Genomic DNA, 26,036 nt, shown 5'->3' with positions numbered 1-26,036 from the left:
CCGGGGCTGCGCGGGCACCGCGCCCGCCCCACCGGCGGCCGGGGCCTACCGGGACGAGCGAGTCGCGGCGGACCCGGCGGCTAGAGCGCCGGCTCCGCCCAACTCCCACCATCGAGACGCGGCGCGGGGGCCGCCGGGACCATCGAGCGCGGGGCAGAGCGCCGCCGTGTCCTCTGCGGCCGCCATGCTGCCCGCCGCCCGCGCCTTGCCGCCGCGCCTGCCCCGCCGCCCGCCGCCCGCCTGGCGCTGGGCAGCGGCCGGGCCTCCCGCCGCCGGCCTGCGGGCGCTGGGAACGGGCCGAGCCCGGCGCTCGGAGGCGCTGGCCGGGGCGCCGCTGGACACGGCCGCTAAGGAGTACTCGCCCAAGGTGCGGCAGCTGGTGCGGGACATCGCGGGGCTGACGCTGCTGGAGGTGGCCGACCTCAACGCGCTCCTCAAGGTGGGTGGCGAGGGGCGGACCGGCCCGGAGGGGCTCATCTCGGCCCGGGCCGGCCCGTGTGCGCTCGCCTCACCGGCCGCCGGTGCCGCTGCTCTTCCCGCAGGAGACGCTGAAGATCCCGGACGTGGGGGTGATGCCGGCCGCTGCCTCCCTCCTGCCCGCCCAGGCGGCTCCGCAGGTACCGGGATCTCCGGCGGGGGGGGTGGGGAGCTGGGGCCTGGGGGCTCTGTGTCGGCCTCACGGGTCCCCACGCGTGGCGGGGCGGGGAGGAGGGCGGGCCGTACCCCTGGCCGGGTGCCTTCATCCAGCTCTGGCCGCTTCCAGGAGGAGGAGGAGGAGGTCCCGCTCAAGAAAGAAAAAACACATTTCACCGTCCGGCTGACAGAGCTGAAACCTGCTGATAAGGTGAAACTGATCAAGGAGGTGAAGAACTTCGTGCCGGGAGTGAACCTCGTGCAGGTGAGGAGGGGGCTGCCCGAACCCCCGGCCGCCCTGCCGCGTCAGCCCCGAGCCCGGACCGGTTCTGAGGCACCTTGCGAGCGGCAGCCTCGGTTCTCTGTTCAAAAGGGAGCCTGGATCTCCGTGTTTAGGAGAACGCTCTGCCCATGTGTACGCCTCGGTGCAAAGATGCGGACGAGGCCTAGAGCAGGAGTCAGTTGCGTCTTGTCTGTCTGGTGGTTTTTAGCGAAGGCTATTCCCTCCCAGCGCTGCTGTGTGGCCAACAACTGAGCCCCTAGCAGAAGCGGTGGGATGAAGAAGGAGGCTCAGCAAAGACCACAAAGTCCTCCGTGCCAGCCTCAGTTTCTCTGAATCTAAGAGCTGCTGTGAGCTTTCCTGCAGAACTTGGGATAGCCAGGATTCCTTACTACAGCTGGATTTGGCTTGCTTTCCCCTAAAGTTTTTTGCTTTTTCAAGGCCAATATATTTCTGAATTTAGATGAGTTTCTCTAATTCTCACGTCTTACAATCCGTGCTTCTGGTCCTTTTCAGAGCTCCTCTTTTTATAGGTGATGCCTTCTCCTTTTTCCTTGGGGGAGATGGCCTTTCGCAGTCCTATGCAGCACCTGAGCTCACACCCTTGAGCAATGATGTTAGGCTCAGAACAAAGAATGGGTGATACAGCTGCTACTGCGGAAGCATTTAACATGCTTCAGGTTTCCACTGGGTGATGCTTTCATATCTTGGGGATAATAGTAGCACTTTCTATTTATCCAGTTGCAAGGAAGAAACGTTGAGCGTTGTAAAATCTGCTCTTATTTGTAGCCTGGGATATCGGAAGGTTTTGCAGAAAATCTGACCCGTCCATACTGATATATTGCAAAGCAAACAATTCAATAACAGAGAAACTCTGGTGGCAGAGATGTAAGTTTTGTTGACCCGCTGTGATAAGTAACTGACTATCACCTTGGCAGTTGTTTATCCATTATCAATCCCAAGCAAACATTAAAATACCAAAACCCTGTAATGGACACGATCAGTGGATAATTAAAAGCTGTCCAGAGAACTAATGCTAAATCAGCTTGGCTTAGCATGTGGAACCTGTCAAACAAGCTGGTTACAGTTCCGATGCGGGTACAAGGTTGGTAGGTGCAGGTTATTGCGGGTAAACTTTGTCAAGTGTGACTTACCTGACCTGGTATTTTGGTTAAAATGCACACACACACACACTAAAAACAAACTGCTACTGGTGGTTGGTTCTGTCTACAGAGGTTGTATTCAAAGCGTAGCTGATACGTTTTTATTGTAAATTTTATTGCCATCCAATTGAGGTGGTTTTTATGAGATTTGTAGGGAATCTATTCTTGGCCTGTAAGGCTGTTAATGAAAGAAAGCATTGCTAGTAAAATCTTTGGATGTTGTGTGCTGATGTGACTCGAACAGGTCAGCCTTGCAGAAACGACTGCTTGACGCAACAGGCACGTTGTCAGTGCAAGCCAGACTCGAGTCCGTTTGCACCTCTGAAAGCTTGTTCAGAGCCGGCCCAACAGACACTCACCTCGCGTCTTCACCAGCCCTGGCTGGCGTTCTCCTATGCTCCGTGGAACCGGGACTGGAAACGCGTTGCCTCTCTGCCCTGTGGCTGTTACTGTGCAGGTTCAGCTTGGCTCGGGTCCTGCTCTTCCTCCTGCTGGGAGCTCTGAACAGCTGCTTCCTTTGACTGAGGCTGCTTTAGAACAGAAGTTAAGCGTTAGCGAGCAAGGGTCTGAAATGAATAATCTTGATTGTGTTGCCTGTCCTCATCACAGCAAGCCAGAACAGGCTCCTTTCTGGATACTGTCCTGGGCTCTGGTGAGCGAAGGCACGCCTGCCCTGCCGAGCTTTGCCTGCACAGCTACACCTTCTCATCCCTAGCAAAAAAAGCATTTTCTGCCACCACAGATACATTGTCACTGCGCCCAACATGAATTAAAACAACAAAACCTTCTTTTTTTCAGCAATGGTCCATCCGTTGGGTGCTAAATACCGCTCCCTGCCGTGCCACACACCAGAGAGCTGGCAGCGGCTCTTCACCGTAGGAACCTCCCCCAGGCTTTGTTTTTAAGGAGACAAATAGCTTTGTTGCTGCTGCTTGGTATAAGAACAAGAGCATCTGATGGCAGCAGGGGCTTATCCTCACGGGCTCCCTTTGCTTTCTGTACAGCAGTACTGCAGGAAGCCCCTTTAAATCAGTTCAGCAGCTTTCCAACTTGCCTTAAATACTGTGGTACTGCATAGTACCAATAGTTTTGTATAAAAAGTCCTGAAATGATCAAGATTGTGTTGTCAAGCATAGTCTGGACTGGAACTCTTTTTCTACCCAGTACAGCAGATTCCTGCACAGCTGTGTATAAACCCTGAGACGGCCTCTCCTCCCCGCTGGTGGAAATATGTGAACCAAAACACTTGTGCTGAAAAAAGTCAACCCGACGCAGGCCAGTAGCTGCCTTGGCAGGTTACTGCGTGGTGGCTCTGCGTGCATCCCGGGTACCTTCTCGGACCGGGGCTGCACCTCTGGGAGCACCGTGCACATGGTGGGAGGAATTTATGGGCAGTCACTCACTGAAAAAGGTTTTCCAGCACTATAGTGGGTGTGCGGTCGCTTGCAGTCAGGTTTAGATGTCTTCCGGCAGGATGTGCTGTAGTTCAAGTAAAAGTCTTGAGTTTTAGACCGGTCGTGGAGTTTCCGTGGTCTGCTTATGCAGAGGTCAGGCTCATGGCTCTAAATCTGTTAATCCGGTTAGTGAAAACCAGTTTACAAGTCTCGTACTTTGTCCTTCCCGCAGGCAAAGAAGCTGGTGGAGTCCCTTCCGCAGGAGATCAAAGCTAACGCCTCCAAGGAGGAAGCGGAGAAAATCAAAGCAGCGCTGGAGGCAGCAGGAGGGACCGTGGTTCTGGAGTAGGCAGCCCCATCTCACCACAGAGGGACTGGTGCGACGGCAGCCTTCCCCGCTGCCGCCTGCCCGCACGCCGGCTGCCGCCCGAGCCGGGGTCCGGACATTTCCGAGTGCGAGACATCCCCTAGTCGTGCGGTGGGAACGCTCTCTCAAAGCGATCCAGCGCGAGAGTGCTGTACGGTTTGGCGGGGCCGCTGCCCGGTTCCGTCATCGCCATGAACTCTACCTTCATAAATATCCAAAAAAAAAACCACGTGTAAAATGATTCATCTCTCCAAAATCAGCCCTGCCTGATCGTCCCCTGGGCTCTGCGCACGTACCCCAATGCCGGTGCTGCCGCGGCGGCCCCGGGCTCGTCTCGGCGGCCCCGGGCTTGTCTTGGCGGCCCCGGGCTCGTCTCGGCGGCCCCGGGCTCGTCTCGGTGGCCCTGGGCTTGTCTTGGTGGCCTCGGGCTCGTCTCGGTGGCCCCGGGCTTGTCTCGGTGGCCCTGGGCTTGTCTTGGTGGCCTCGGGCTCGTCTCGGCGGCCCCGGGCTTGTCTTCGTGGCCTCGGGCTTGTCTCGGTGGCCCCGGGCTTGTCTTGGTGGCCTCGGGCTCGTCTCGGTGGCCCCGGGCTTGTCTTGGTGGCCTCGGGCTCGTCTCGGTGGCCCTGGGCTTGTCTTGGTGGCCCCGGGCTTGTCTCGGTGGCCCCGGTACCGTGGGAGGGGGCGTGGCTTATCGGGAGGGGGCGTGGCGTTGACCCCGGCGGGGCGTGGCTTTAAGGCAGAAGGGCGCCGATGGCGGAGCGGCGCGTGTCGCGTTGGTACTTCGGCGGCCTCGCTTCGTGCGGTGCCGCCTGCTGCACCCACCCGCTCGATCTGCTGAAGGTGTGTGGGGAACCGGGGAGGCGGGAGCGGGGGATCGGCTGTGAGGGAGCGGGGAACGGCTGTGAGGGAGCCGGGGGGGGGCGGGGGCGGTTCTGAAGGGCCGGCTGCGAGGGGCCGGGGGCCGGCTGCAGGAGCGGCTGTGAGGGGCCGGTTCTGAAAGGCCGGCTGTGGGGAACCGGGGAGCGGCTCTGGGGCCGGTTCTGAGGAGCCGGTAAACGGCTGTGAAAGGGCCGGCTGTGAAGGGCCGGGGGACGGCTGCAGGAGCGGCCGTGAGGGGCTGGGCAACGGCTGTGAGGGGTCGGTTCTGAAAGGCCGGCTCTGGGGGGCCGGTTCTGAGGAGCCGGTGGACGGCTGTGGAGCGGCCGGCTTTAAAGGGCCAGGGAACGGCTGCAGGAGTGGCTGTGAGGGGTCGGTTCTGAAAGGCCGGCTGTGGGGAACCGGGGAATGGCTCTGGGGGGCCCGGGAGCGGCTGTGGGGCCGGTTCTGAGGAGCCAGAGAGCGGCAGCGGGAGACTGGATCTGAGGGCGCCGGGAACAGCTGCAGAGAACCGGGGGAAACAGCTGCCGGGGGGCCGGTTCGCGGCTGTGGGGGAACGGAGCACTTGGGGACGTGGCCCTGGGCTCCGGGAGGAGACGGGCGGCTGCGGGGCCTGGGGGCACGGCAGTGAGGGGACAGGGCTGAGGGCCCAGGGGCAGGTGTGGGCCTGGGGGGACACGGCTGGGAGCTCTGGGGAGATCAGGGTGCCCACCCTGGGAGCTGTGGAGGACGCCCCGGGCAGCCCTGCCCAGGTGCCTATGTGAGGCACGGCGGTGGCTCCAGGGCCGGCGGCGTTGGACACGGGCCCACTGGGCTCTGCGTCCTCAGGCCAAGATGTCACCTAGGCGCCGCGGACGGCCTGGCATCCCCGCTCCTGCACAAAGAACGCCGCGCGCAGCCCTGCGCTGCCAGCACCCACGGACGGGGTGAATGCCAGCGCTGCCCCGGAGCCTTGTGCGCTGGCCAAGCAGCAACGAGCCTGGCAGCCGGGCAGGCTGCGGAGGAGGAGCGGGAGAGCGAGCCCAGGCCGTGCCCTGCCGTGCCTGGGGCCGTGCCTGTGGGCAAAGCTCAGGACAGGCAGCCCCATCCCACTGCACCGCATGGAGAGAGGGGAAGATGCACCAGGTGCAGGCCCAGGAGAGGAGCCAGCACCGGCAGGGGGATGCCGCTTCCCCGGTACTTGGCCTGTTGCCATGCCCAGCTGGCCCCGGCTGCCCAGCAGAGGTGGCTGGCAGCCCGTGGGAGCTTGTGTAGGATGCCCTGGCAAGGCACTAAGAAGGGGAATTAGTCTGGCACATGCCTCTAGGTCTGCCTCTGTCTGAGCCAGCGTGATGGGTGTGACTTTTGGGCTGCGTCTCCACGCACTATCGCCCGTGGATGCGTAGCCCCTGCATGCCCTGTGGCCATGGGCAGCCCAGGCCAGCTGGCTGTTTTTGCCAGAGGGTTCACACCTGAATATTGAACGCGGACCTGCCTTTGGCCCAGAGCTCCCCTGCAGCGGGGGCTGGTGCCAGGTGGGGGGGCCTCAGGGTCTGGCAGGGCAGGGGACCGAGGGCACTTTGCCGCACCTCTGGACCTTGGCCCCAGTGGGAGGCCCCAGCCAGCCTGGCCGGAGGGTGCTCACACCCCTGCCAGAACCCCTGAGCCAGCACTGCGCAACCGCTGGCTGCCCACGAGGCTGCTGCCCTGCAGCAGTGACCGCAGCACTGGCCAGCTCCTCCCCTGCCTGCCTGCCCTTCCTGAGGCCTTGGGACCAGCAGGCAGCAGAGTGCTTCCAGGCGTGGCTCTGGCGTACCTGCCTGCCTGCCCGGTCCCTCTGCCCCGGGCTGCCTGGCAGCCGCTCGCCCAGCTCCCTGGCACGCCACGAGCTGTGGTCCCTGATGCCTGAAATCCACCCACTGGGGTCAAAAGCAGATCCATTCCCTGCACCCCCGCTGCTGCCCCGCACGGGAGACAGAGGCTGTTCCCAGTATCCTGCTGCGCCTCCCACGCCCTGACCGTGCCGGGGCTTCTGTAATGGGAGCCAGGCCTGGTCCCTTGCCAGCGGCCCTTTGCTCTCTTTAATTTTATCTCCGTCAGCCTTTGACCCACACGTGATCTTCACAGTGTGGGGCCGGGCGGGTGCCCTCAGAACGTGCTCCGGCACCGGCCAACGTGCTCCTCTGTCCCGGCCAGCCCCTGCGCAGTCCCGCTGCCACTTCCTCTGGTGATGGTGGGAAGCGTTGGGCTGCTGTGGATGGAGAGGGGAGTGCCTGGATACCTGGGCTGTGCCTGGCTGTGGCAGGGAGCCGTTTGGAGCTGGTGAGCAGGGTTGTCTTCCTGCCTCTGTGATTCCTCCAGCTGGGGAGGAGGGGAAGTTACTTCTGGAGGCCTGCCGCCTCACGTGGCGAGGGTGTAGGGCAGCAGGAGGTCATGAATTCACCGGCCCTGTCATGGTCCCTCCGAGCAAACCCGCGCTGGTTGCTCGCTTGTTCACGTGCTTCTGGATCCTCCCCTTCCCGATGTGGCCCGGGGCCTTTCTTGGTGGAGCAGGCGCTACCACTTCATCTTGGGGCGTGCTGTTGAGGCCACCGAGCTGGGCAGGCGCCTGGGAGGGGCTGTGGGCAGGTGCCTCGGCACTCCCCCTTCTGCTGCCAGCCTCCACCGCTCCGATGCTAGGCTGGGCCCGTTTCCAAGTACTGCTTAGGTGTGGGGAGCCTGGGCCCATCGCCATTTGTGCAGAAGCTCCTGTGCACGTGCTAATGAGTTACCCTGACAAGCACTCGGAGCTGCCCTGCGCTCTCCCATTTCTGCCCAGCACTGGGCCAGTGCACTGATGCTGCCGAACTCTGCCCCAGGTCCACCTGCAGACGCAGCAGGAGGTGAAGATGCGGATGATGGGGATGGCGATGCGTGTGATCCGCACCGACGGCTTCCTGGCTCTTTACAACGGGCTGAGCGCCTCGCTGTGCCGGCAGGTGAGTGCCACCGTGCCCTGACGGCCTCTGGTTGCCCAAGGCCAGCACGGAGCTCCTGCTGCGTGGCGCTGCTCTCCCCGTCTGGCAGCTGGGCTGGAGCTGACAGGCTGCCCTGAGCCGCGGGGGCTGAGGAGGCAGGTGTCCAGCGGGGCACAGCGGCTCATTGTCCCTCTCCTCCAGATGACGTATTCCTTGACTCGCTTTGCCATCTACGAGACTGCGAGGGACCGCTTGGGCCAGGGCAGCCAGGGGCCTCCCCCCTTCTACCAGAAAGTGCTGCTGGGTGCAGTGGGAGGTGAGCGAGGGAGAGGGTTCCCTCGGCCCTGGGCTCCCTCAGGCTGGAGTTGGCCCCTGACTCCAGCTCTTCTTTGGCCGCAGGTTTCACCGGCGGGTTCGTGGGGACCCCGGCAGACATGGTGAACGTCAGGTCAGTTCTGCCCGCGTCCCGGTGCTGCTGGTGAGGGAGGCTTGTGGCTGGTGTGCGGCAGCCGTTGGGATGGTGGGGCGCTCCCTGCGTTCCTGACTTCTCTCCTGACCAGGCTGCCCCGTGGTTAGTGCCCAGTCCCGGCAGGGAGCCCTGTACCCTGGCGAGGAGCTCTGCATCTGGGAGGCCCAGAGTTCTTCTGCCATTCAGCGTGACAGCCCCAGCCCCCTGCGCGGCCCTCCGGGGGGATGGGGGGCTGGAGGCAGCTTTCTTGTCCCGTTGCGAACGGGCGACGCAGTCCATCTGCTGGGCCTCTGCCCGCTGCCCTGAGCAGGGGCAGGCTTGCCCCGGGCCCCTGGTGCTGGGGACGGATGGACAGCGGAGCACTGGCCCCCCTCACCCCGTGGTGCTCTGCCTTGCAGGATGCAGAACGACGTGAAGCAGCCGCCCTCCCTGCGGCGCAAGTGAGTGGGGGGCCGGGGCACCAGGGCGGGGGTCGGGGGGGGCCGGGGCTCCCGGGGCCGGGGTCCGTGTGGCCGCGGGGGGGCAGCACCGCACCGGCGGCGCGATCCCGTGCCCGAGGGCGGCGGGGCCGGGGCCGGGGCCCCCGGAGCTGCAGCTGCCCGCTCGGGGCGGTGGTGCTGCCGGGGTGCTGGGGAGCCTCAGACCCTGACACCGTCCCCTCTCGCTCCTTCCAGCTATTCCCATGCCCTGGACGGCATGTACCGCGTCCTCCGGGAAGGTGAGGCTGTGCCAGCCGGGGTAGGGTGAGCCTACTGGGGGTGTCCTTGCTGACACTGGGAAACTGTGGCAGGAGTGGCCCAGGGAGCTCCGTCCGGGAGCTGCCGCGGGTGCTTGCTCAGCCGGGGCAGGGAGAGGGGACGGAGGGTGGCCGTGGGGCCGATGGGGCCAGGGGAGCTGAAGGTCAGGCAGGACCCAGCACCTCTGCAACATCTGGCTGGGGAGGCAGGGCCTGGCAGCCTGCCTGTACTCCAGTGGAAAAGAGAGACCTGCCGGGAGCCGCTATAAAAAAGTGCAAGAGGGTGGAGCAGGTGGGAAGGGGAAAGAACGGCAGCGGGGAGGAGGTAGGGCTGTTCTGAATGATTCTCCTTTCCTGCAGCATATTCGCTGTTGTGTGTTTTAAGCACTGTTGTATGAGGAGTCTGGGATGCAGATCGGGCAGGGAAGGAGGCTCCGGGGGGGAAGAAAGTGTGAGTAACGTCCCAGGACTGTGCTGATCCCCATCTGTCTGTATACAGAGGGCTTGAAGAAACTCTTCTCAGGAGCTACGATGGCATCCAGCCGAGGGGCCCTAGTCACCGTTGGGCAGGTAGGACAGCTCTGCTGGGCAGTAGGTGCCTGGGGAAGGGACAGGGGTAGGCCCTGGCATGGCGAGGAGGGGGGACATGTCACTAATACGCTGTGTCTCCGCAGCTCTCCTGTTATGACCAGGCCAAGCAGCTGGTTCTTGCGACTGGGTTGCTGTCAGACAACATCTTCACTCACTTCCTGGCCAGCTTCATCGCTGTGAGCAGGGCTGGGTGCGGGGAGGCAGGACTGGGACTGAGTTTGCCTGCAGCCGGGCTCAGGACCCGAGGCTGGGCTGCCAGAGCTGCCTCTCAGGACTCTGATGAAGCGCGGCCAGGCACAGAGGCTCCTGTGGGGCTCCCAGCATAGCACTGGGCACAGGCAGGGCTCTGGGTCTCTCCAGTGACCATGGCAGTCGCTGGCACCTGGGTCTTCTCCGTGAACTGGAGCTGCTGACCCCTGCTGATTCTCCCCAGGGCGGATGCGCCACATTCCTGTGCCAGCCCCTGGATGTGCTCAAGACCCGCCTCATGAACTCCCAGGGCGAGTACCGGGTGAGTAGCCCATCCTGCCCACCTCGCTGCTGCCGGTCCTGTCCCCTTTGCGCACTGGCCTCTGCCTCCCGGTGCCTCCTCATCTCTCTCCCTCTCGCCCCAGGGTGTTGCCCACTGTGCCATGGAAACTGCCAAGCTCGGTCCCCTCGCCTTCTACAAGGTACCTAGCTGGGGATGCGTGGGACGGGCTGGTAGGGTGGAGCGTGGGAGACTGACTGGGAGCAGAGGTCCAGAACAGTTCTAGGGCAGGAGTCTTTCAGGCTCTGCTGCTTGCAGCCTGACTGCTTCCTGCGTCAGGCCTTCGTCTGCTGGTCCCCAGCTTGGCCCTGGACTATTGTGAGCCTTGGCCTCTTCTGGGCTTGCAGCCTGGGTCTGGGCACCGCAGCAGCTGCCCTGTTGCACCCGTTGGGTTCCCAAACGGGAATGCAGGTATGGGCAGTGGTGCTCCAGCGCTGGGTGGCCCTGCGTGCCTGGGCTTGGTGCAGTCACCCGTATGTTCAGTCTCGCTCCTGGTAGGGATCCTGAAAAGGGGTTTCAAACCCGAGGTTTCTTCCGGATGCTGCCAGTCAGGCATTTTTCCTGTTAAGGCCTGTCTGCTCATCTTCCCCAGGCAGCGTCCAATCCCCTTCTGAACCGGGGGCTGTGGGATCTGGCCCAGGCTTCTACTGAGATTCTGCCTACGTAGTGGTGATGCCAGCACTGATGTGTTTGGGGGCAGAGGGGTTGATGCATGATGCTGAGATCTGTGTGCACAGCGATGGCTGCGGTGCCTCCCTCACTGCTGTGGCAGTCTCTGCCTGCCACCGCGGCCCCAGCTCCTCGGAGCTCGTGCTGCATGCCCAGCCAGCCGCTTCCCTGTGCTTGCAAGCTCGTGCTGCTCCCCGTGGGTTGGGCTACTGGGCACCCTTGGCCCTGATGGGGAAGCCCAGGGCCGGGCACACGCTGACTCTCCTCGTTCTTGCTGTCCCCTTCCAGGGCTTCGTTCCTGCTGCCATCCGGCTCATTCCTCACACTGTCCTCACCTTTGTCTTCCTGGAGCAGCTGCGCAAATATTTTGGGATCAAAGTGATCACCTGAGTAGGAGGGGCAGGACCCTGCCTCACCCCAGGGGGGTGAGCCTGCGGGTCACCGCTGAGATCCCAGAACCCCTCTCTGCTGTCTGGGGCCAGTGCCACTCCCCGTGCCCTCATCCCCGCTCCTGTGCCTTGCCAGTACCTATGGCCAGCCAGTCCCAGACTCCCCTTTCCTTTCTCCCCCCATTCTCAGCACCTCCATTACCTCTGGGAGATTCTTGGGCCTCTTGTCCTCTCTGCACTGTTGGTTTGGGGTTTGTTTTTTTTTTTTTTGCTGTCTTCCCACTGCCCTACTGGCCACGAGTTCTGCCCCTACCTCCCTCAGCCCTGTCCCCACGGGTTTCTGGGAGCAGGACTGCACTGATCTGGGGAGGATGGGGGATCCGGCCTTCTGGCTCCAGGCCTGGTCACAGAGCCTACGGGGCTGGGGGCCGGTGGGAGCAGTGACCACACCGCGGCAGGGCCTGTGCTGGGGGCAGCGGGGCGGGGGGCTGGCGTGCTCCCAGCCCCTCCTGCAAGCAGCGAGGGGAGACGCAGCTTTAGCACACTAAGGCCCCATCCTCCTTTACTGCCTCTGGCTCCACGTGCTCCTCCGCTGACCCCAGGGCAGCCTGGCATCCCCAAACACCCCCTGCTTCTGCTTGGCCAAAACTCACCAGCACCCCATGGTTGCTGGGCTCTTCAGGGATTGATTGTGCCTCATACCAATGATGACAGAGAACGGACCCGTGGGCGAGGGGCAGCCGCTCGGCCGCCCTGCCCTGCTGGCCAGGCCTGGGCTGGAGCCCTTCTTGCCTGGCCTGCCCTCACCCGCGGCAAGGCCAGCAGCTGCACCGCTGTCCCCCGGCTCCAGCCGGGGCCAGGCAGCGCGTGCTGGAGGGCCTGGCGCTCGCTCACTCGCCTGCAGCGCACTCACCCTCTGCCAGACCTGGCCTCGGGTGGGAGCATCCGTTCAGCACCGCTCTATGGCCTCACCCACCTCTCCAAGCCCCTCGCAGCGAGGCCAGGGCAGACCCCAGCCCTGAATGCACCGAGCTGCCTCACAGCACCCCCACCCCACCCTGCACCGCCCCACGCGCGGGGGCTGCAGGCACCAGCCCCTCTGCCGTGTGCGCCCCTGTGCGTGGTGGCCCCGAGGGATCAAAGAACTGGAATATCTGTGACTTTATTATATATTAAACAGTGGAACAAGCACGGGGCTTGGTGTCCTGCTCGGGGTGGGGGGGATGCCCTGTGGGAGGGCCCGGGCTTGCAGCTGAGCTCCCCGGGAGCAGAGGGAGGAGAGCGAGGCTCGTTCCCCCGGCACTGTGCCAAGCAGGGGGGTCTTCACCCCATCCTGTGCCCCCAGCCCAGCCCTGAGGGTGCTCCCGGCCCCAGGTGGTGGGGAGCCCTGGGCCGGGCTCCCCTGGGCCAGCCCTGCTCTGAGCTGTGCCCGGTCTCAGCTGAGCCGTGCCGAGAGCGCCTGCCCACCTCTGCCTCTGCGCCGGAGCTGCCTCCTGGCTGTGACACTAATTGGGCTCCGGCAGGCGGAACAGAGCCAGCCTGGGACAGCAGAGAAGTGAAAGCTCGTCACCTTAACGAAGTCTAATGATGCTGGCTGGCATCGCTGCTTTGTTCCTGTGCCTGGCCCCGTGTGAGAGCCGTGGGCAGGTGAGGGTGGGGTGAGCTGAGCCCGCTTTCCTCGTGAGGGGCTGGGGGCTGCCTGGACCTGCCTGGGCTGCGGTGGCTCGTGCCCCCGGCCACCCTGCCACCGCTTCCAGGGCTGACGGGTGCTGCTCTGTGCCCACGCGAAGGCCGGAGAGCAACGGAGACGCAGGGCCCTGACATCACCCTGCGGTGGCACGGAGCCCTGCGCTGGCTGGCGGCAGGGACGTTCCAGCCAGGCCGTGGTCCCTCCGGCTGCGTCAGCCCTGCGCTCCCAGCACTCGCATACCCTCTTCCTACGTCCCTTACGGCAGCTGAGCTGCACTGCGGCCGCATGGGCAGGACAGCATGTGCCAGACACAGCCCGGAGCACGGAGCATCCGGCAGCTGCACAGTGCGGGAGCGGGAGCGCTTCTTATCTCTGAGCATCAGAAAACGAGAGGCCTCGGGACTGCCAAGAGCCCCTTGCCAGCAGCATTTGCGTTCCCGGTAGCTGACTGTCCCCTCCTGGTCTCATCCTGCCCTCTGCCCAGGCCTCCGCCTGCCCCCGGGCAGCGTGCCGAGCCCCAGGCCCTGCTGCCCGCAGGGGCTCCCACAGGTCACCCCTCTGCCCGCACCGGGCAGGGCTGGGGGCTGCCGGTCCTCCCCAGGCCTGGAGGGGTGCGAGGGCTGTCTCCAGGGGGGCAGCCATGGGTCTGACCCCCCCAGTGCCCGTGAGATGCCCGCAAGCCCCAGCTTGTGCCCAGGCCGCTGGGCCACTCTGTCTGCACCCGCAGGGGCTTCCAGTGAGCGGGCGCTGAGCAGTGCAGGACCCCGGTTGGGGGCACTGGCTGGGGGGCTCCGGGGGCTGGGGGGCTCCGGGGGCTGAGGGGCTCCAGGGGCTCCGGGGGCTGGGCTGGCCGGGCTGCAGGTGGGAGGACGCTCCGTGTCCCCGAGCTGCCACAGCCTGCACGGCCACCACGGCTGTCGGCCCAAGGTAAACACGTTTGTGCCCAACGTCTGGGCCAGGGCGCGGGTGGGCTGCTGGCATCCCTGCGGCCGGGGGGATTTGCCCGGGCCACGCTCCAGCCCCAGACCCGGGGCACGGGGGTGCCCAGGGCGTTTGCTGCTGCTGCGCTGGGATGTGTTTACCTGGTTGTGCTGCAGCAGGACAGCGTGCGGCAAACACGGACCCGTCACCGCCAGCGGCGGCCGGACCGAGGGGGTCGAGACAGCTGCCGGCTGCACGGCAGAGGTTTGTCCGGGTCCTCGCGGGGGCGAGCCCGGCTCCCGCGGCAGGACCGGAGAGCGGGACCGGGCCGGGGGGGACACAGTGCCAGGAAATCCCCGGGGACCGAGAGCCCCGAGGCTCTGCCGCCTCGCTGGGGGCCGGGGGAGCCTCCTCGGGGGACCCCGCGGCACCCAGTGGGGGGTGCACCGGCCCCCCGGAGCGGCGGGCACCCCCGGTGAGCCGAGCCGGTGCTCGGGAGCGGGGCGGGACGGAGGAGCCGGCGGCGGGGACAAGCGCCGGTGCCCCCGCAGCTCCCGGGTGCGGCCGCCGGTGATGCGGGGCCGCACGGGCAGCGCCGAGCACCCGGGGCGGGGCGGGGCGGGGGGCACCGGGCTGCGCCCCCCCCGTGCCGGCGGGAGGAGCGGGGCGGTGGGACGCGGCTCCTCGCCCGCGGTCCCTCCCCCCGCACCGGTCCCTCCCCCCGAGCCGCCACAGCCGCCGTCGCCGCGGCTCCGGCAAAAGTTTTCGCCGGAGCGGCCGAGGGCGCCGGCGCCGGTCCCGGTCCCCGCCAGCACCGAGATGCGCCCGGGAGCCGCCGAGAGCCCAGCCCCGACAGGTACGGGGAAGAGCGGGGAGGAGGGAGGGGAGCGCCCGTCCCCGCGGTCCCGGGGCTCTCCGTCCGGCGGGATGCCGCACGCCCCGTCCCGTGGATGTAGACTCGGGTCGCGGCTTGAGCCCCGGGAGTCCGGAGCAGCAGCTCCCAGAGCCGTCCCGGTGCTGGGCGCTGGCCCCGGTGGGGCTGAGCCCCTCGGTAAGGGCCTTCCTGGGCTGGGGAGGTCCCGGCTGGGCTGTGCCCGCTCCCGGCCTGAGCCGCCTCCGGCATCCCTGGGAAGGGGCGCCGCTGTTCGGCATCTCAGCACCCCTGGGTGCTGCCGTGGCTGTTGTGAGCCCTGGGCGAGTGCTATCAGCTGGGCTCTGACGCGCTGGGAGCATCCCCCTGAGAAGCCCCTCGCCGGGGTGGTGCCTGCTGGGTCCCCCTGCCATGGGCACAGCAGTGCCTGTGGCTTTCTTGCCGAGGGGTGCAAGCAGGGGACACTTTTCCACCCTTCCCAGCGGTCCCCAAGCTCTGCGGGTGTTGCAGGGGCCCATTGCGAGTGCCCTTTGTGACTCTGTCCCGAGCTCTGCTGTGTCAACACAGTGTTGGTAAATGGCTTTGTTTAACCAGGACATGTTGGGTATGTGACCTTGCCGCGCTCGTCGTTGCAAGCGCATCTCCAAAGCAGCTGCCAAGATCACCTCTGCCTGCCGCTGCGCTTCCCAGCCCGGCAGCTTCCTTGGGGCAGCAAGGGAGAACAGGGCATGCCGGTGTTGGTCCGGCTCCCCTCAAGCCGTGGCGGCAGGACGGACGGAGGACGGGGCATCTCCCGTGCGTCCGCCCGGCGCCTCGTCACGCAGCCTGTAACGCAGCCGCCTTGCCCCATGCAGCGCTGGGCAGCGTATGTTGTGGGTGTCCTGACCCGTGCCAAATTCAGTGGTTGCCCCTGTGATTTCCTCGGCTTTATCTGTGCATCAGCAGGAAAATTTAGGGCCTGCAGGACCCCTCCTCGGCATGTTAGTGCCACCCCAGCTGCCAGCTCCGGTCCTTCCCACCAATCCCTGCTCCTTTCTGCACGCAGCAGTGCAGATTTTGTTGTGTTCTGTTGCCTGGAGTGGGGAAAAGAAAAAAGACTGAACAGAGAAGAGGCAAAATGTGGATTAAAAATAGTTAATGAAAAAAATGTGACTGCAAGCCCTGATCAGTGCAGGGCTGAGACCAGCCACCCAGCGCAGCGCTGCTCCGTGCCCCTCGCTGTGCCAGGCGGAGGCAAAGGCAGGGTCTGGGCAAGCTGGATGCACGGGAGATGGGCTGGCTGCTCCGCTCCGTCCCCCTGTGCTCCTCCATTGCATCCTGCCCTGTCCTGCGTCCCCCACGGCCAGAGTCCCCGTCCGTGTCTGTCTGCCCCAGCCCAGGGGGTCTGGGGAACTTGGCTGTGAGTAGCAGGTGCCAGTGGACGGCTGGGCACCAGTGGTGGCTGGCCGTGCCCGGGTGCTGCGGGTGCCTCGGGACAGGGAGGGACCCTGCCAGGACCCCTTCAGGACGGGCTGCTGTGTGCAATGATGTCGCTTGCCCATCTGCACCTTGGCAGGGCAGGGTTTGAGCTCACTCCTTGGTGAGGTACCGGGAGGTTGTCCGGAGCTCCGGGATGACCACAGCATTCATTCGTGACACGAGCTGCTCTGGGGAGGCGGGTGCTGAGCTCCCAGGGCAGGCGCGCGTGCACACACGCCTGTCTGCACTGACCTTTTCCTAGGCTTTTCCCAGTCCTGTGCTTCCCCTGCGACACGGTAACCACACGTGTCATGCCGTGTCTCTTGTGCCGACCTCCTATATTTCATGGGTTTTCATGCAATGTGATGAACAAGAAAAACCCAATTCCCTGAGCCAGGACCAAGGTGCCGCGTGGCTCAGCATCCCCTCACTAGAGCCTGCCAGGCATTCAACCACTGCCTGGCTGCCTGGCCATGCTTGCAGCCCACGCTCCCTCTCTGGTCCTCGGCAGCTGGGGAAGATGCCCTTGACCATCCCTTTCAGTAGCAGGGCAGTCGTGGAGGTGATGCAAAGAGTGTTCGTCCTGACGGCACAGGGCCCAGTGCCGTTTGTTTGCATCCTATGTTGCTGGTGATGAAAACACCGTCAGTGTTGGTTTAGGTTTTCTTTGTCCAAAGTGACACAGAATCTGACGTTGTCGGTGCCTGGTGATGTCGGCTCTCTCCGTGTTTCCACAATCATGTAGTTCCGTGCAAATGAGCTACAGTCTTGCAGCACGAGGGCTGCGCCAGGCAGTTCAGCTGCTCCTCCGCTGCCCACCTTCCTTGTATTCGCTTCATGGGGGGGGGGGACTGGAGCAGTTGTGGGTTGCAGGTGGGGAGCGGGAGGCACCCCCGAGCTTGGGGCAGGGACACAAGCGGGGACAGCACAGGGTGCAGGCCAGACCTCCTGGGCCTCCCCACCGTGGCCATCTCCCCCCACCGCTTGTCCTGCTTGCCTGGGTGGAAAGTGGAGCAGCGTCTGCAGGGCCAGGCTCGCGCTGGCATTGCATCAGCTCTGGCCCTGCACCGTCCCCTCCCCTGCCAAGTGCCGAAGCCCCTGCCGTGCTGGCTTGTAGCTCTGAGCTCAAAGCCAAGCCAGCCGTGGAAAGCGCTGCATTAGCGCACTGGGGGCTAATCCCTGCGTCTGGAGGGCCCGCAGCCCCCACCGCCGCCTCCTGAGCAAGTGGTGCTGTGCTGGGCGCTGGGCTGCGGTGGGCTGTGCCAGCCTCTCAGTGCTTGTATGGGGCCGTGGTTGTGCCAGGGTGCTCCCGGGTCACGTTGCAGATGCCCATGAGTGTCCCTGTGGAGGCTTCACCGAGCCACTGATCCATGTAGCAATCGGCTGCAGCGATCCCAGATGTGGAGCTCGTTCCCTCACACGTGTGGTGGCAGCCAGAGCCGGGCGCTGGGCAGGGCGGCAAAATCCCCGGGGGAAGCCAACCTGGGTGGGAGGAGGAGAGCATTGCTCCCTGGGGCAGGGTGGGTGCTCAGCCGGCCGTGGGGGTCTGTGCAGGCCCAGAGCTGCTGCAGGGCAAAAGTGGGGGGCAAAATCCCCACACAAGCCTTTTCCCATCCACTCCCTGTGGCTTGGTGCGATGCCACAGTGGTGGCAGCAGCCTGGTGGCACAGCGTGCCCTGGTACTTGGCTCGCCCCGTCCCCTCCCCCGGCTGCGCCCCCCGGCCCCCCGCCTGCCAGCAAACCATGGGGCTGGTGGCTGCCAGGCCCTGAGCTGCTGGGAGGGCGCAGGTCCAGGGGCTGCAGAGAAGCTGGTCTGGGGGGAGAAGGGGTCCGCTGCAGGGGTTGGGACCGCTGGCTCGGGAAGGGCTCAGCGCACCAACGCGGGCGCCAGTGACTGCCCTGCTCCCCCCACCCCAAGGGTAGATGATGGTGCTTGGGTCTGACACCTCTGGCTCCCCCGGCACCGGGACCACCAGCATTGACCCCTTCCCCATGTGGGCACAGCCGTCCCGGGGCTGGTTCCTCTTTCCTCCTCTCCCATCGCGGGTGCGAGGGCTCCCTCACTAGCGGAGCAGCACCGGGTGTTTGTAGCCCGGCCTCCACAGGGGTCAGCAGCCGCAGAGCCATGACACAGGAACATGCCGCGTTGCCCAATGCCAGCTTGGGTCAAAAGTCCCCCCTGTGCCCACTGCGGCGTGCCGCAGCCCCAGCAGATGCACCCGCTTGCATGCGGGGCACCCTCCGCCCGGTGCCCATGGCTCAACGTGGTGCAGGATCCCCCAAAGCCTGGCCCCGGCTGGGGGTGAGGTGCTGGGGCAGGGGAGTGTGGCACCGGGAGCCAGTCAGGCATGTCAGGGTGAGGGGAGGTGGTGACGTGGAGCTGGGTCCCTCCTGCGGTGCTGCCTCTGGCAGCAGTGGACACGGCAGAGAGGGGATCCAAGCACCGGTGGCCATGGCACGTCCAGCCAGCAGCGACCGCTGCTCCGAGCACTGCAGGCACTCACGCTGGGCAGTGCCAGCTCCCAGGGAGGTGCTCAGCACTGCCGGTGGTCCGAGCTCCCCCAGACCCCGCCATCCCGGCCGCGCAGGGCCACTGCTCCTTCCCTGCCGCTGCCCGTCTGCACTGAACCACAGGCAACTGGTCCACAGCTACTCCTGCACGCCCACGTGTCTGCTAGAAATAGCCTGTGTCTCCGAGAGCGCACCGTGGGATGGCCGAGCTGCCGGGGGTCCCTCGCACCGTGGGGAGTGGGGGGCCAGCACGGCACTGCGGCTGCACGGCACCGCGGGCAGCTGGGGCAAAGGGCCTGGGCAGGGCCCCGCTGTGAAGCGGGGAGCCCCATGCTGGAGGTGAGGAGCGTGACTGTCCCTGTGTGCCAGGACCCCTCACCCAGTGCAGTCTGCCCAGCTTGGCTGCGGCAGGGCCCCGGGGCCGGGGGAGCAGCTGCCAGCCCAGGGGGGAGTCTAGGGCAGAGGCCTCCCCGCCGCTAAATCCCATTGCAGGCAACTAAAAATAGAGACACCTCTGCCCCAAAGCTGCCTCCCCAGGCTGCGGAGAGGGGCTGGCAGCGAGTTCCCTGCCGACCCGCAGTGCCCGGGAGGAGTGTTTTCTCCCAGGGCAGGGATGCTCGGGGCAGGGGCCGGGCACTGGGAGGTTCCCACGGGGCCGGGGCCATGGGCGGCGGGATGGGGCAGGTGGGGATGCTGGCAGCGGGCTGGCAGGGGGACAGGGACAGGGATGCCGGCATGGGGCTGCTGGGGACACAAGGACAGGGGATGTTGGCATGGGTCTGGCAGGGGGATGAGGACGGGGATGAGGACAGGGATGCTGGTGTGGGCAGGTGGCTGGCAGGCACCCACCGAAGGTCCCTGTTCCCAGAGCCCACCCAGTGCAGTCTGTCCCAGGAGACAGTTCCTTCTGTCCTGGGACTGTCTAAATAAGGCGCGTGCCGGCAGGTCCAGCTCCCCGAGCCACATCTGGAGCCCCACACACTGATTAATGAGCTTCTCAGGCAGCCGCTTGCGACATGGCGAGTGGTCTGCATGGAGGAAACACGACTTTCCCAGGGATAAAAATAGGCATGGGCAGAGCGGTGAGCCCTGGGAGCAGTGGCTGGTTGGAGAGCGCGGCGCTCCGGCTGGTGCCCGGGGGGAGGCCGGGGCGGGGGGGTGATGCCGCAGCGCCTGTGGTGGCACCGGCACTGCTGTCTGTTCTGTTCCCATCCCTTCCCCAGCTCAGCTGCCCTCACCCCACACGGCCTCGTCGTGCCGTGGGGCCATCGTCAGAATGGGCCCTTGTCGGAAGAGCTGAAATCCCGCTCAGGAGCCCTGTAACCGGCTTAGGGGGATGGAGGGAATTACGGCGCCTCGTGAGCCGGGCTTTGCAGGGAGCTCCTGGGTGCCGTGTCAGACAAGGTGCCATGTCGCTTGCCTGGGCTGGGGGTGATGGAGCTGCGGCAGTGCAGCCAGGCTGAGCCAGTCCAGGGGCCATGGCAGCCCCGCAAGCCGGGGATCCCTGCAGGTTAATGGTTAACCACCCTGGGGCTGGCAGCCATCCCTGCCAGCTCCCTGTCCACTTCATCCCCAGGTGGGTGCTTGCGGCTGGGCAGACTGTGGGGCCAGGGACAGGGCCAGGATGCTCTGAGAGCCACCCCGCGGGGCCGTCCCGGGGGCCTGGCCACCTCCACTGCTGGACGTGGATCTGCCACGAGCAGTGGCATGGAGGCAGTGGGGAGGCAGCCCGGGTGCCAGCCCCTGCCCTGAGAAGATGCTCAGGCATGAGGAGGGGTCCTGGCTGCCGCCGGGGTCCTGGGCTCTCAGGGCTCAGCACCGACACAGTGCCAGGCACAAGCACCAGTGTGGGTGGCCCCAGCCCGGGTCTGTGCGCAGCGGGGTTCCGAAGGCAGCGTTGCCCTGGGGAGGCGCAAGGGTCTGCCCTGTGCAGGGGTGATGTCCCATGCATGGTTGCACTCCAGCCACGCAGGAGCTGGGGGTTTTGGCTTGGCCGGCAGAGGGGTGGCATGGCCGCAGTTCCGATGCTGTCCTGGGGAGGAAATGGCAGGTACGCAGCCTCCCGGGAAAACGCACAAAAAAACAGCTGAATGTTAAAGCCAGGCAGGGTCAGGCAAGGATGGGGACAGGAGTGTGGTGCCGTGATGGGGGCTGGCTCTGTGCCGGGGCGGCCTCCCCTCCTGCACCCACCTGTGCCTGGCCGCACAGCCCCGGCTCTGCCCTGGGACGGGTCCTGCCACCTGCATCCCTGTGACCTGGCGTCTCATGCAGGGTCACCCACACGCCAGGGCCCTCGCCGCCAGGGCAGAGGAGCTGCCCAGGGCTGGTAGGAAGCCAGGCACCCCACACTGCTCCCCATGCGGCTCGCGGCCTGGCGGAGGGATGTCCCAGCTGCGTCTCCTCAGCCTCCTGCTGCTGCTGCTCTGCTGCCAGGTAAGTATGGGCCATCCCGCGTGATGGTGCTCTGCCCCGCAACCAGCCTGCTGCATGCCCCCGAGCTGCCGCTGATCCGCCCCTGCCCGCGGCAGCCCCTTGCCATGGCATGCTGTGCAGCGGCCGCTGCCCTTTCTTGCTTGCCCTGCATGGCACAGCACGGCATAGCATGGCACTGCATGGCACGGCATAGCATGGCACTGCACGGTGTGTTAGCCCACACTCACCCATGGCCATCCCCAAGCCGGGGTTGCTGCCCTGCCTGGCATGGCAGCCCCCATGGGCAGGGCGCGGGTGACACTCCCCGGTGCCTCCAGGGCCCCTTCGCCCAGATCACGGATTTTGTCTTCGAGAGCTGGAAGGCGTACAGTGAGGAGTGCCACCGCAACATGAGCCACCTGCCCGCGCCCACAGGTGAGAGCTGGCGCGGGGTCCCAGCAGGCTGGGGACCAGGGGGAGCGGGGCTGGTGTGGGGCCTGGCACCTGGCTCCCTGCATGGGTGATGCCGAGGGCACCGCCACGTCCCGTCCCTCCACAGAGCTGGTCTGCAACCGCACCTTCGACAAGTTCTCCTGCTGGCCTGACACACCGCCCAACAGCACCGCCAGCGTCCCCTGCCCCTGGTTCCTGCCCTGGTACCAGAAAGGTAACGGCTGGGTGGGCGAGTGCGTGTGTGTGCACACGTGTGCGTGTGCACAGGTATGTGTGCAGGTGCTGCTCCAGGCAGTCACGCCTGGGGCCGATGCACAGCGCCAGCGGTGGCTCTGGGGCCCAGCACACCCCATCGCCCTCCTCCCCTTGCAGTGAAGCACAGACATGTCTTCAAGACCTGCGGGCCGGACGGGCAGTGGCTCACGGGCCCCCGGGGACAGTCCCTGCGCGATGCCACGCAGTGTGAGCTCGACACTGAGGACCTGGAGGCGCAGGTGAGCAGAACTGGGGGGCGGCCATTGCAGGGCTCCCTGCCCTGCCCCTGCCCTTGCCCTACCTGCCCTGCCCTGCCCCGCCCCTGCCCCGCCCTGCCCCGCCCTGCCCTGCCCCGCCCTACCCTGCCCCGCCCCTGCCCTGCCCTGCCCTGCCCTGCCTGCCCCTGCCCTGGCTGCCCTTGCCCTGCCCTGCCCCACCCCTGCCCTGCCCTGCCCTGCCCTACCCTGCCCTGCCTGCCCTTGCCCTGCCCTGCCTTGCCTGCCCCTGCCCTGCCTGCCCCTGCCCTCACTTGCTCCTTCCCTCTCCAGGAAAAATTTGCCAAGACCTATGGCAGCTTCAAGGTGATGTACACCGTGGGCTACTCAGTGTCACTCTGTGCGCTGCTCCTCGCCCTGGCCCTGCTGCTGGGCTTCAGGTAGGGGCGTGGGCACGGGGGCCGTGCCAGCGGGCAGGAGATGGGGGGCAGGGTAGGGTAGGAGATGGGGGGCAGGCAGGGGCCGTGCTGGGGGTCTGGGCACAGGCACTGACAGCGGCTCCCCGCCTCTGCAGCAAGCTGCACTGCATGAGGAACTACATCCACATGAACCTCTTCGCCTCCTTCATCCTGAAGGGAGTCTCCGTGCTGGTCATCGACGCCCTGCTCAAGACCCACTACAGCGACAAGATTGACGACTACAACGTGCACATCTGGCTGAGTGACGAGGTGAGCCACGGGGCCGGTGGGGCCGGGGACGCGGGCAGCGCAGCAGCCCTGACCCCTGCCCACAGGCGGCCGCAGGCTGCCGGGCGGCCACAGTCTTCATGCAGTACGGCATAGTGGCCAACTACTGCTGGCTGCTGGTGGAGGGCATCTACCTGCACAACCTCCTGGTGGTGGCCGTCTTCTCCGAGAGGAGCTACTTTACCCTCTACCTGTGCATCGGCTGGGGTGAGTGCGGGTGGGCTGGCTCCCCATCCCCGACCTTGACCCCGCTGTGCCTCACCCGCCCCCTGCCCACCTCCCCTCCAGGGGCGCCCATGCTGTTCCTCATCCCCTGGGTCGTTGTGAAGTTCCTCTACGAAAACATCCAGTGAGTACCCGTCCCTGCAGCGATTTGGCGTCTGTGGGCGTGCGGGGCACGGGTGGGTGCGTGTGGGACATGGTGAGGGATGGTGGGGATGGTGTGACAGCCCTGGAGAGGCTCCACGCCATCGCCCCATGCAAGGAGCAGGGTGCCAGGCTGTGGCACTCGCTCGGCTGGGGCTGCCAACGCCACGCCGGGCTCTAGCAGCTGCCCGGTTGAGGGGCTGCCTGGCAGTCCCTATCCCCTGCCTCTCCAGGTGCTGGACCACGAACAACAACATGGGCTTCTGGTGGATCCTTCGCTTCCCCGTGTTCCTGGCCATCCTGGTGAGTCCAGGGGTGCGGCTCTGCCCACCGCAGCCCTTCGCTCGGCGTCTGCGAGGACACCGAGCCTGATGCGAAAGGGGCTGCCCTAGACAGGGGACAGAGATACCCTGCCTGCCCCTGCCCTGCCCCTCATTGCACACTCTGCTCCATTGCAGATCAACTTCTTCATCTTCATCCGCATCATCCAGATCCTCGTCTCCAAGCTCCGCGCGCACCAGATGCGCTACACTGACTACAAGTTCAGGTGGGTGGTGGGGACAGTCCCGGCCCCGCACACCCATGGTGCACATGCTGGTGCGTGTGTATGTGCCCACATCGTGATCCCAGCGCTGACGGGCCCCTCTCCACGCAGGCTGGCCAAGTCCACGCTGACGCTGATCCCACTGCTGGGCATCCACGAGGTGGTCTTCGCCTTCATCACAGACGAGCATGCCCAGGGTACCCTGCGCTACGTCAAGCTCTTCTTTGACCTCTTCCTGAGCTCCTTCCAGGTGAGCCCAGCCCCACACGGGACAGGCCCTTCACAGGAACCCTTCATCTCAGGAGGGAACAGACCAGGGTTGGGGTCGGGGTCCAGCCACGTGCCTCTCATGCCTCTCCTCCCTCCACCCAGGGGATGCTGGTGGCCATTCTCTACTGCTTCGTCAACAAGGAGGTGAGCAGGACAGCATGGGAGCGGGCAGCTGGGGCAGCCAGCGGGCACAGGGACCACACTGATGGTGGCTGCTTGCAGGTGCAGGCAGAGCTACTGAAGAGGTGGCAGCGCTGGAAGCTGGGGAAGGACCTGGCAGAGGAGTACAAGCACACCTACAGCCACGCGCCCAGTGCCCGCAACGGTGCCGGCAGTGCCTGTGAGAAGCATCAGCTGGTAAGCGGCTGCGCCAATGGGCTGGGGCGCAGCCCGGCCGCCGTGCGCCCCGGCACCCACTACCTCGAGAGGACCGGCCGCAGCACCGCCGAGCACCTCGCCCTGGGGGACCGGCACCACTGCTACGAGTTCCCTGAGTCCACGGCTGAGAGCCACTTCTGAGCCTGCAGCTGGAGTTGGGGGGCTGTGCTGGCCCCGCTGCCGCAGGCTGAGCCAGCTGGGGCAGCCGCTGCCTCCTTCCCCAGCCCCGTCCTCCTGCGGGCTCTGCGCAGGCTGTGTGGGACCCTGCCCGTTGCAGCGACGACGCTGCACTGTGCTGGACGTGCACAGGACGATGGACACGGCTGGGCCAGCTGCGGGTGAGGCACGGCGAGTGGGACCTGGACCTCTGTTGGGAGGGGATCTGTGGGGCGGGGGGATCTGTCGGTGGGGTGGGGTGGGGGGGTTCACCCTGTGGTGCTGCCCTTGTGCGCCTTCGAGACCCTTTGCGCAGTGCTGTAATTTATCTGTCGTAACTGTAAATAGGTGTGGGCCCGTGCCGGGCTGCAGGGCCAGTTCTGTGTGAGCCTCTCTGTCCGTAACGGGCGTCCGGGGTGTGGGAACCACAGGTCTGCCCACAGGTGAGTGAGGCAGCGGCCACTGCAGCGCTGTCGAACAGGGCTCCAGCTCCCCACCAGCACGTGCTCTCCTCTGGCCGCTAATCGGCTCTGTCCTCTCACTGCCAGGAGCCCTTAATTAAATCATTTGGCTCTGCCCGCCAGCACCCCCTCTCTCCTGGGAGCGGGCCCAGGCCACGGGCCGGGCAGCAGCCACCGGCAGCACCGAGCACCGTGAGCAGCGCCCTGGGGTGCAGGGCTGTGGGTCCCCCTGTGCCGGGGCTGGCTGTCCGTGGCAGGGAGGGAGCGTGGTGGGCCGGCACCCTAAGAGGCTTGTGCTGTGCACATGAGCGCTAAGCCCGGATGCCACGGCTTTGGGCACCACAATCGCCTGGTGTGCAGGGATTAGCCAGGCCCACCTCCCCGGCCGGGGGCCACCCTGCCCAACGGGTGGCAGCGGGACAGCCAGCCAGTCCTGCCACAACCCCCTGCCGCCCCACGGGCCCTGGGTGTGGGGCACTGCCTGTCACCAGCCCTGTGCAGATGACGGTCTCCGGCTGTCCAGACTCCATGCGCAGCCCGGCACAGGGAACACGACAAGCGGAGCAAGTGCTTGGAGCTGTGCCCCAGCAGCCCCACGCAGTAAACAGCAGTGCTGGGCATGTGGTCGGCCCCCCTCACCAAATCCCACCCTGTCCCAGCATCGCCTGCACCGCCACGGCCACGGCCCTGCCAGCCAGCACGAGGGACGGCAGGAGCCGCGCCGGCTGCCTGGGGGGTGGCGGGGTCCCAGACCGCTGCGAGGGCACGGGCGTCAGTGGGGCCAGCCGTGGCGTGGGGAGGGCATGCCCGCAGAGCTGGCCTGGGCTGTGCGGCTCTTGGCTCTCGGCAGCAGCGTCGGGCCGAGCACGCAGTAATTTTCCTCTGTTTACTTGACAACTTGCTGTCTGCCCCGGCCAAGCAGGACCCGGTGTCCAGGGGCTGGTGCGGCGCAGGCAGCGGGGACATGGGGCGGAGGCGTCTGGGCCGTGGTGCCGGGGGCTGCGAGCCCATGGCAAAAACGCTGTGGGGCAGCGTGGCAGTGCTGTGGGGATGCGTTACCCACGGAGGAGTGGGGCTGAGCAGGCAAGGGCAGGGGTTCAGGTCTGCCTGGGCCCCCGGGTGCAGGGAAGGGGATGGGGAGGGGGACAGGGATGGACCCTGCCCAGAGCCGCGGTGCCGGAGCTGGCCACAACAGCCCCTGCGGAGCCGCTGGCCCCCACGGCCGCTGCCGTCACTGCGGCCTCCTGACGCGGTAACGAGCCTAATTGAGGCAAATTGCTGGAGCACGAAGCGGTTT

General features: G+C 65.7%; 3 protein-coding genes across 3 annotated transcripts; all 3 read left to right on the top strand.

Moving 5' to 3' along the window:
• Window positions 1-34: 34 nt before the first annotated feature.
• On the top strand, window positions 35-4,068 carry MRPL12 (mitochondrial ribosomal protein L12). The gene is made up of 4 exons (XM_087750810.1): window positions 35-439; window positions 543-617; window positions 764-898; window positions 3,703-4,068. The coding sequence occupies exons 1-4, from the start codon at window positions 185-187 to the stop codon at window positions 3,817-3,819; spliced, it is 582 nt and encodes a 193-aa protein (XP_087606936.1). The 5' UTR covers window positions 35-184; the 3' UTR covers window positions 3,820-4,068.
• A 475-nt stretch (window positions 4,069-4,543) lies between these two features.
• On the top strand, window positions 4,544-12,221 carry SLC25A10 (solute carrier family 25 member 10). The gene is made up of 11 exons (XM_087750811.1): window positions 4,544-4,677; window positions 7,551-7,670; window positions 7,851-7,965; window positions 8,049-8,097; window positions 8,517-8,558; window positions 8,793-8,836; window positions 9,354-9,424; window positions 9,529-9,621; window positions 9,879-9,956; window positions 10,060-10,116; window positions 10,932-12,221. The coding sequence occupies exons 1-11, from the start codon at window positions 4,588-4,590 to the stop codon at window positions 11,031-11,033; spliced, it is 861 nt and encodes a 286-aa protein (XP_087606937.1). The 5' UTR covers window positions 4,544-4,587; the 3' UTR covers window positions 11,034-12,221.
• A 2,143-nt stretch (window positions 12,222-14,364) lies between these two features.
• GCGR (glucagon receptor) lies at window positions 14,365-24,442 on the top strand. The gene is made up of 14 exons (XM_087750734.1): window positions 14,365-14,499; window positions 20,755-20,916; window positions 21,234-21,330; window positions 21,455-21,562; window positions 21,721-21,842; window positions 22,152-22,258; window positions 22,393-22,546; window positions 22,612-22,771; window positions 22,853-22,913; window positions 23,164-23,233; window positions 23,389-23,477; window positions 23,586-23,724; window positions 23,847-23,888; window positions 23,967-24,442. Exons 2-14 carry the CDS (start codon window positions 20,866-20,868, stop codon window positions 24,261-24,263), a joined length of 1,497 nt encoding a protein of 498 aa, XP_087606860.1. The 5' UTR covers window positions 14,365-14,499; window positions 20,755-20,865; the 3' UTR covers window positions 24,264-24,442.
• Window positions 24,443-26,036: the final 1,594 nt, after the last annotated feature.

The sequence above is a fragment of the Nipponia nippon genome, unplaced genomic scaffold, assembly GCF_047370975.1.
Source record: "Nipponia nippon isolate SJK-2023a ecotype South Korea unplaced genomic scaffold, ASM4737097v1 scaffold_14, whole genome shotgun sequence".
In the NCBI taxonomy this organism is placed as follows: Eukaryota; Metazoa; Chordata; class Aves; order Pelecaniformes; family Threskiornithidae; genus Nipponia; species Nipponia nippon.
The sequence above is the reverse complement of the archived record's forward strand: the minus strand, read 5'-3'. Positions and strand labels throughout refer to the sequence as shown.

Excerpts from the sequence above, each read along its gene's own strand:
- MRPL12 (XM_087750810.1), top strand. The coding sequence starts at position 185 with ATGCTGCCCGCCGCCCGCGCCTTGCCGCCGCGCCTGCCCCGCCGCCCG. Across the intron at positions 440-542 it reads ACCTCAACGCGCTCCTCAAG|GAGACGCTGAAGATCCCGGA; the intron begins GTGGGTGGCGAG and ends CTCTTCCCGCAG. Across the intron at positions 899-3,702 it reads CGGGAGTGAACCTCGTGCAG|GCAAAGAAGCTGGTGGAGTC; the intron begins GTGAGGAGGGGG and ends TCCTTCCCGCAG.
- SLC25A10 (XM_087750811.1), top strand. The coding sequence starts at position 4,588 with ATGGCGGAGCGGCGCGTGTCGCGTTGGTACTTCGGCGGCCTCGCTTCG. Across the intron at positions 4,678-7,550 it reads ACCCGCTCGATCTGCTGAAG|GTCCACCTGCAGACGCAGCA; the intron begins GTGTGTGGGGAA and ends ACTCTGCCCCAG. Across the intron at positions 9,957-10,059 it reads ACTCCCAGGGCGAGTACCGG|GGTGTTGCCCACTGTGCCAT; the intron begins GTGAGTAGCCCA and ends CTCTCGCCCCAG.
- GCGR (XM_087750734.1), top strand. The coding sequence starts at position 20,866 with ATGTCCCAGCTGCGTCTCCTCAGCCTCCTGCTGCTGCTGCTCTGCTGC. Across the intron at positions 21,331-21,454 it reads CCACCTGCCCGCGCCCACAG|AGCTGGTCTGCAACCGCACC; the intron begins GTGAGAGCTGGC and ends GTCCCTCCACAG. Across the intron at positions 21,843-22,151 it reads CTGAGGACCTGGAGGCGCAG|GAAAAATTTGCCAAGACCTA; the intron begins GTGAGCAGAACT and ends TTCCCTCTCCAG.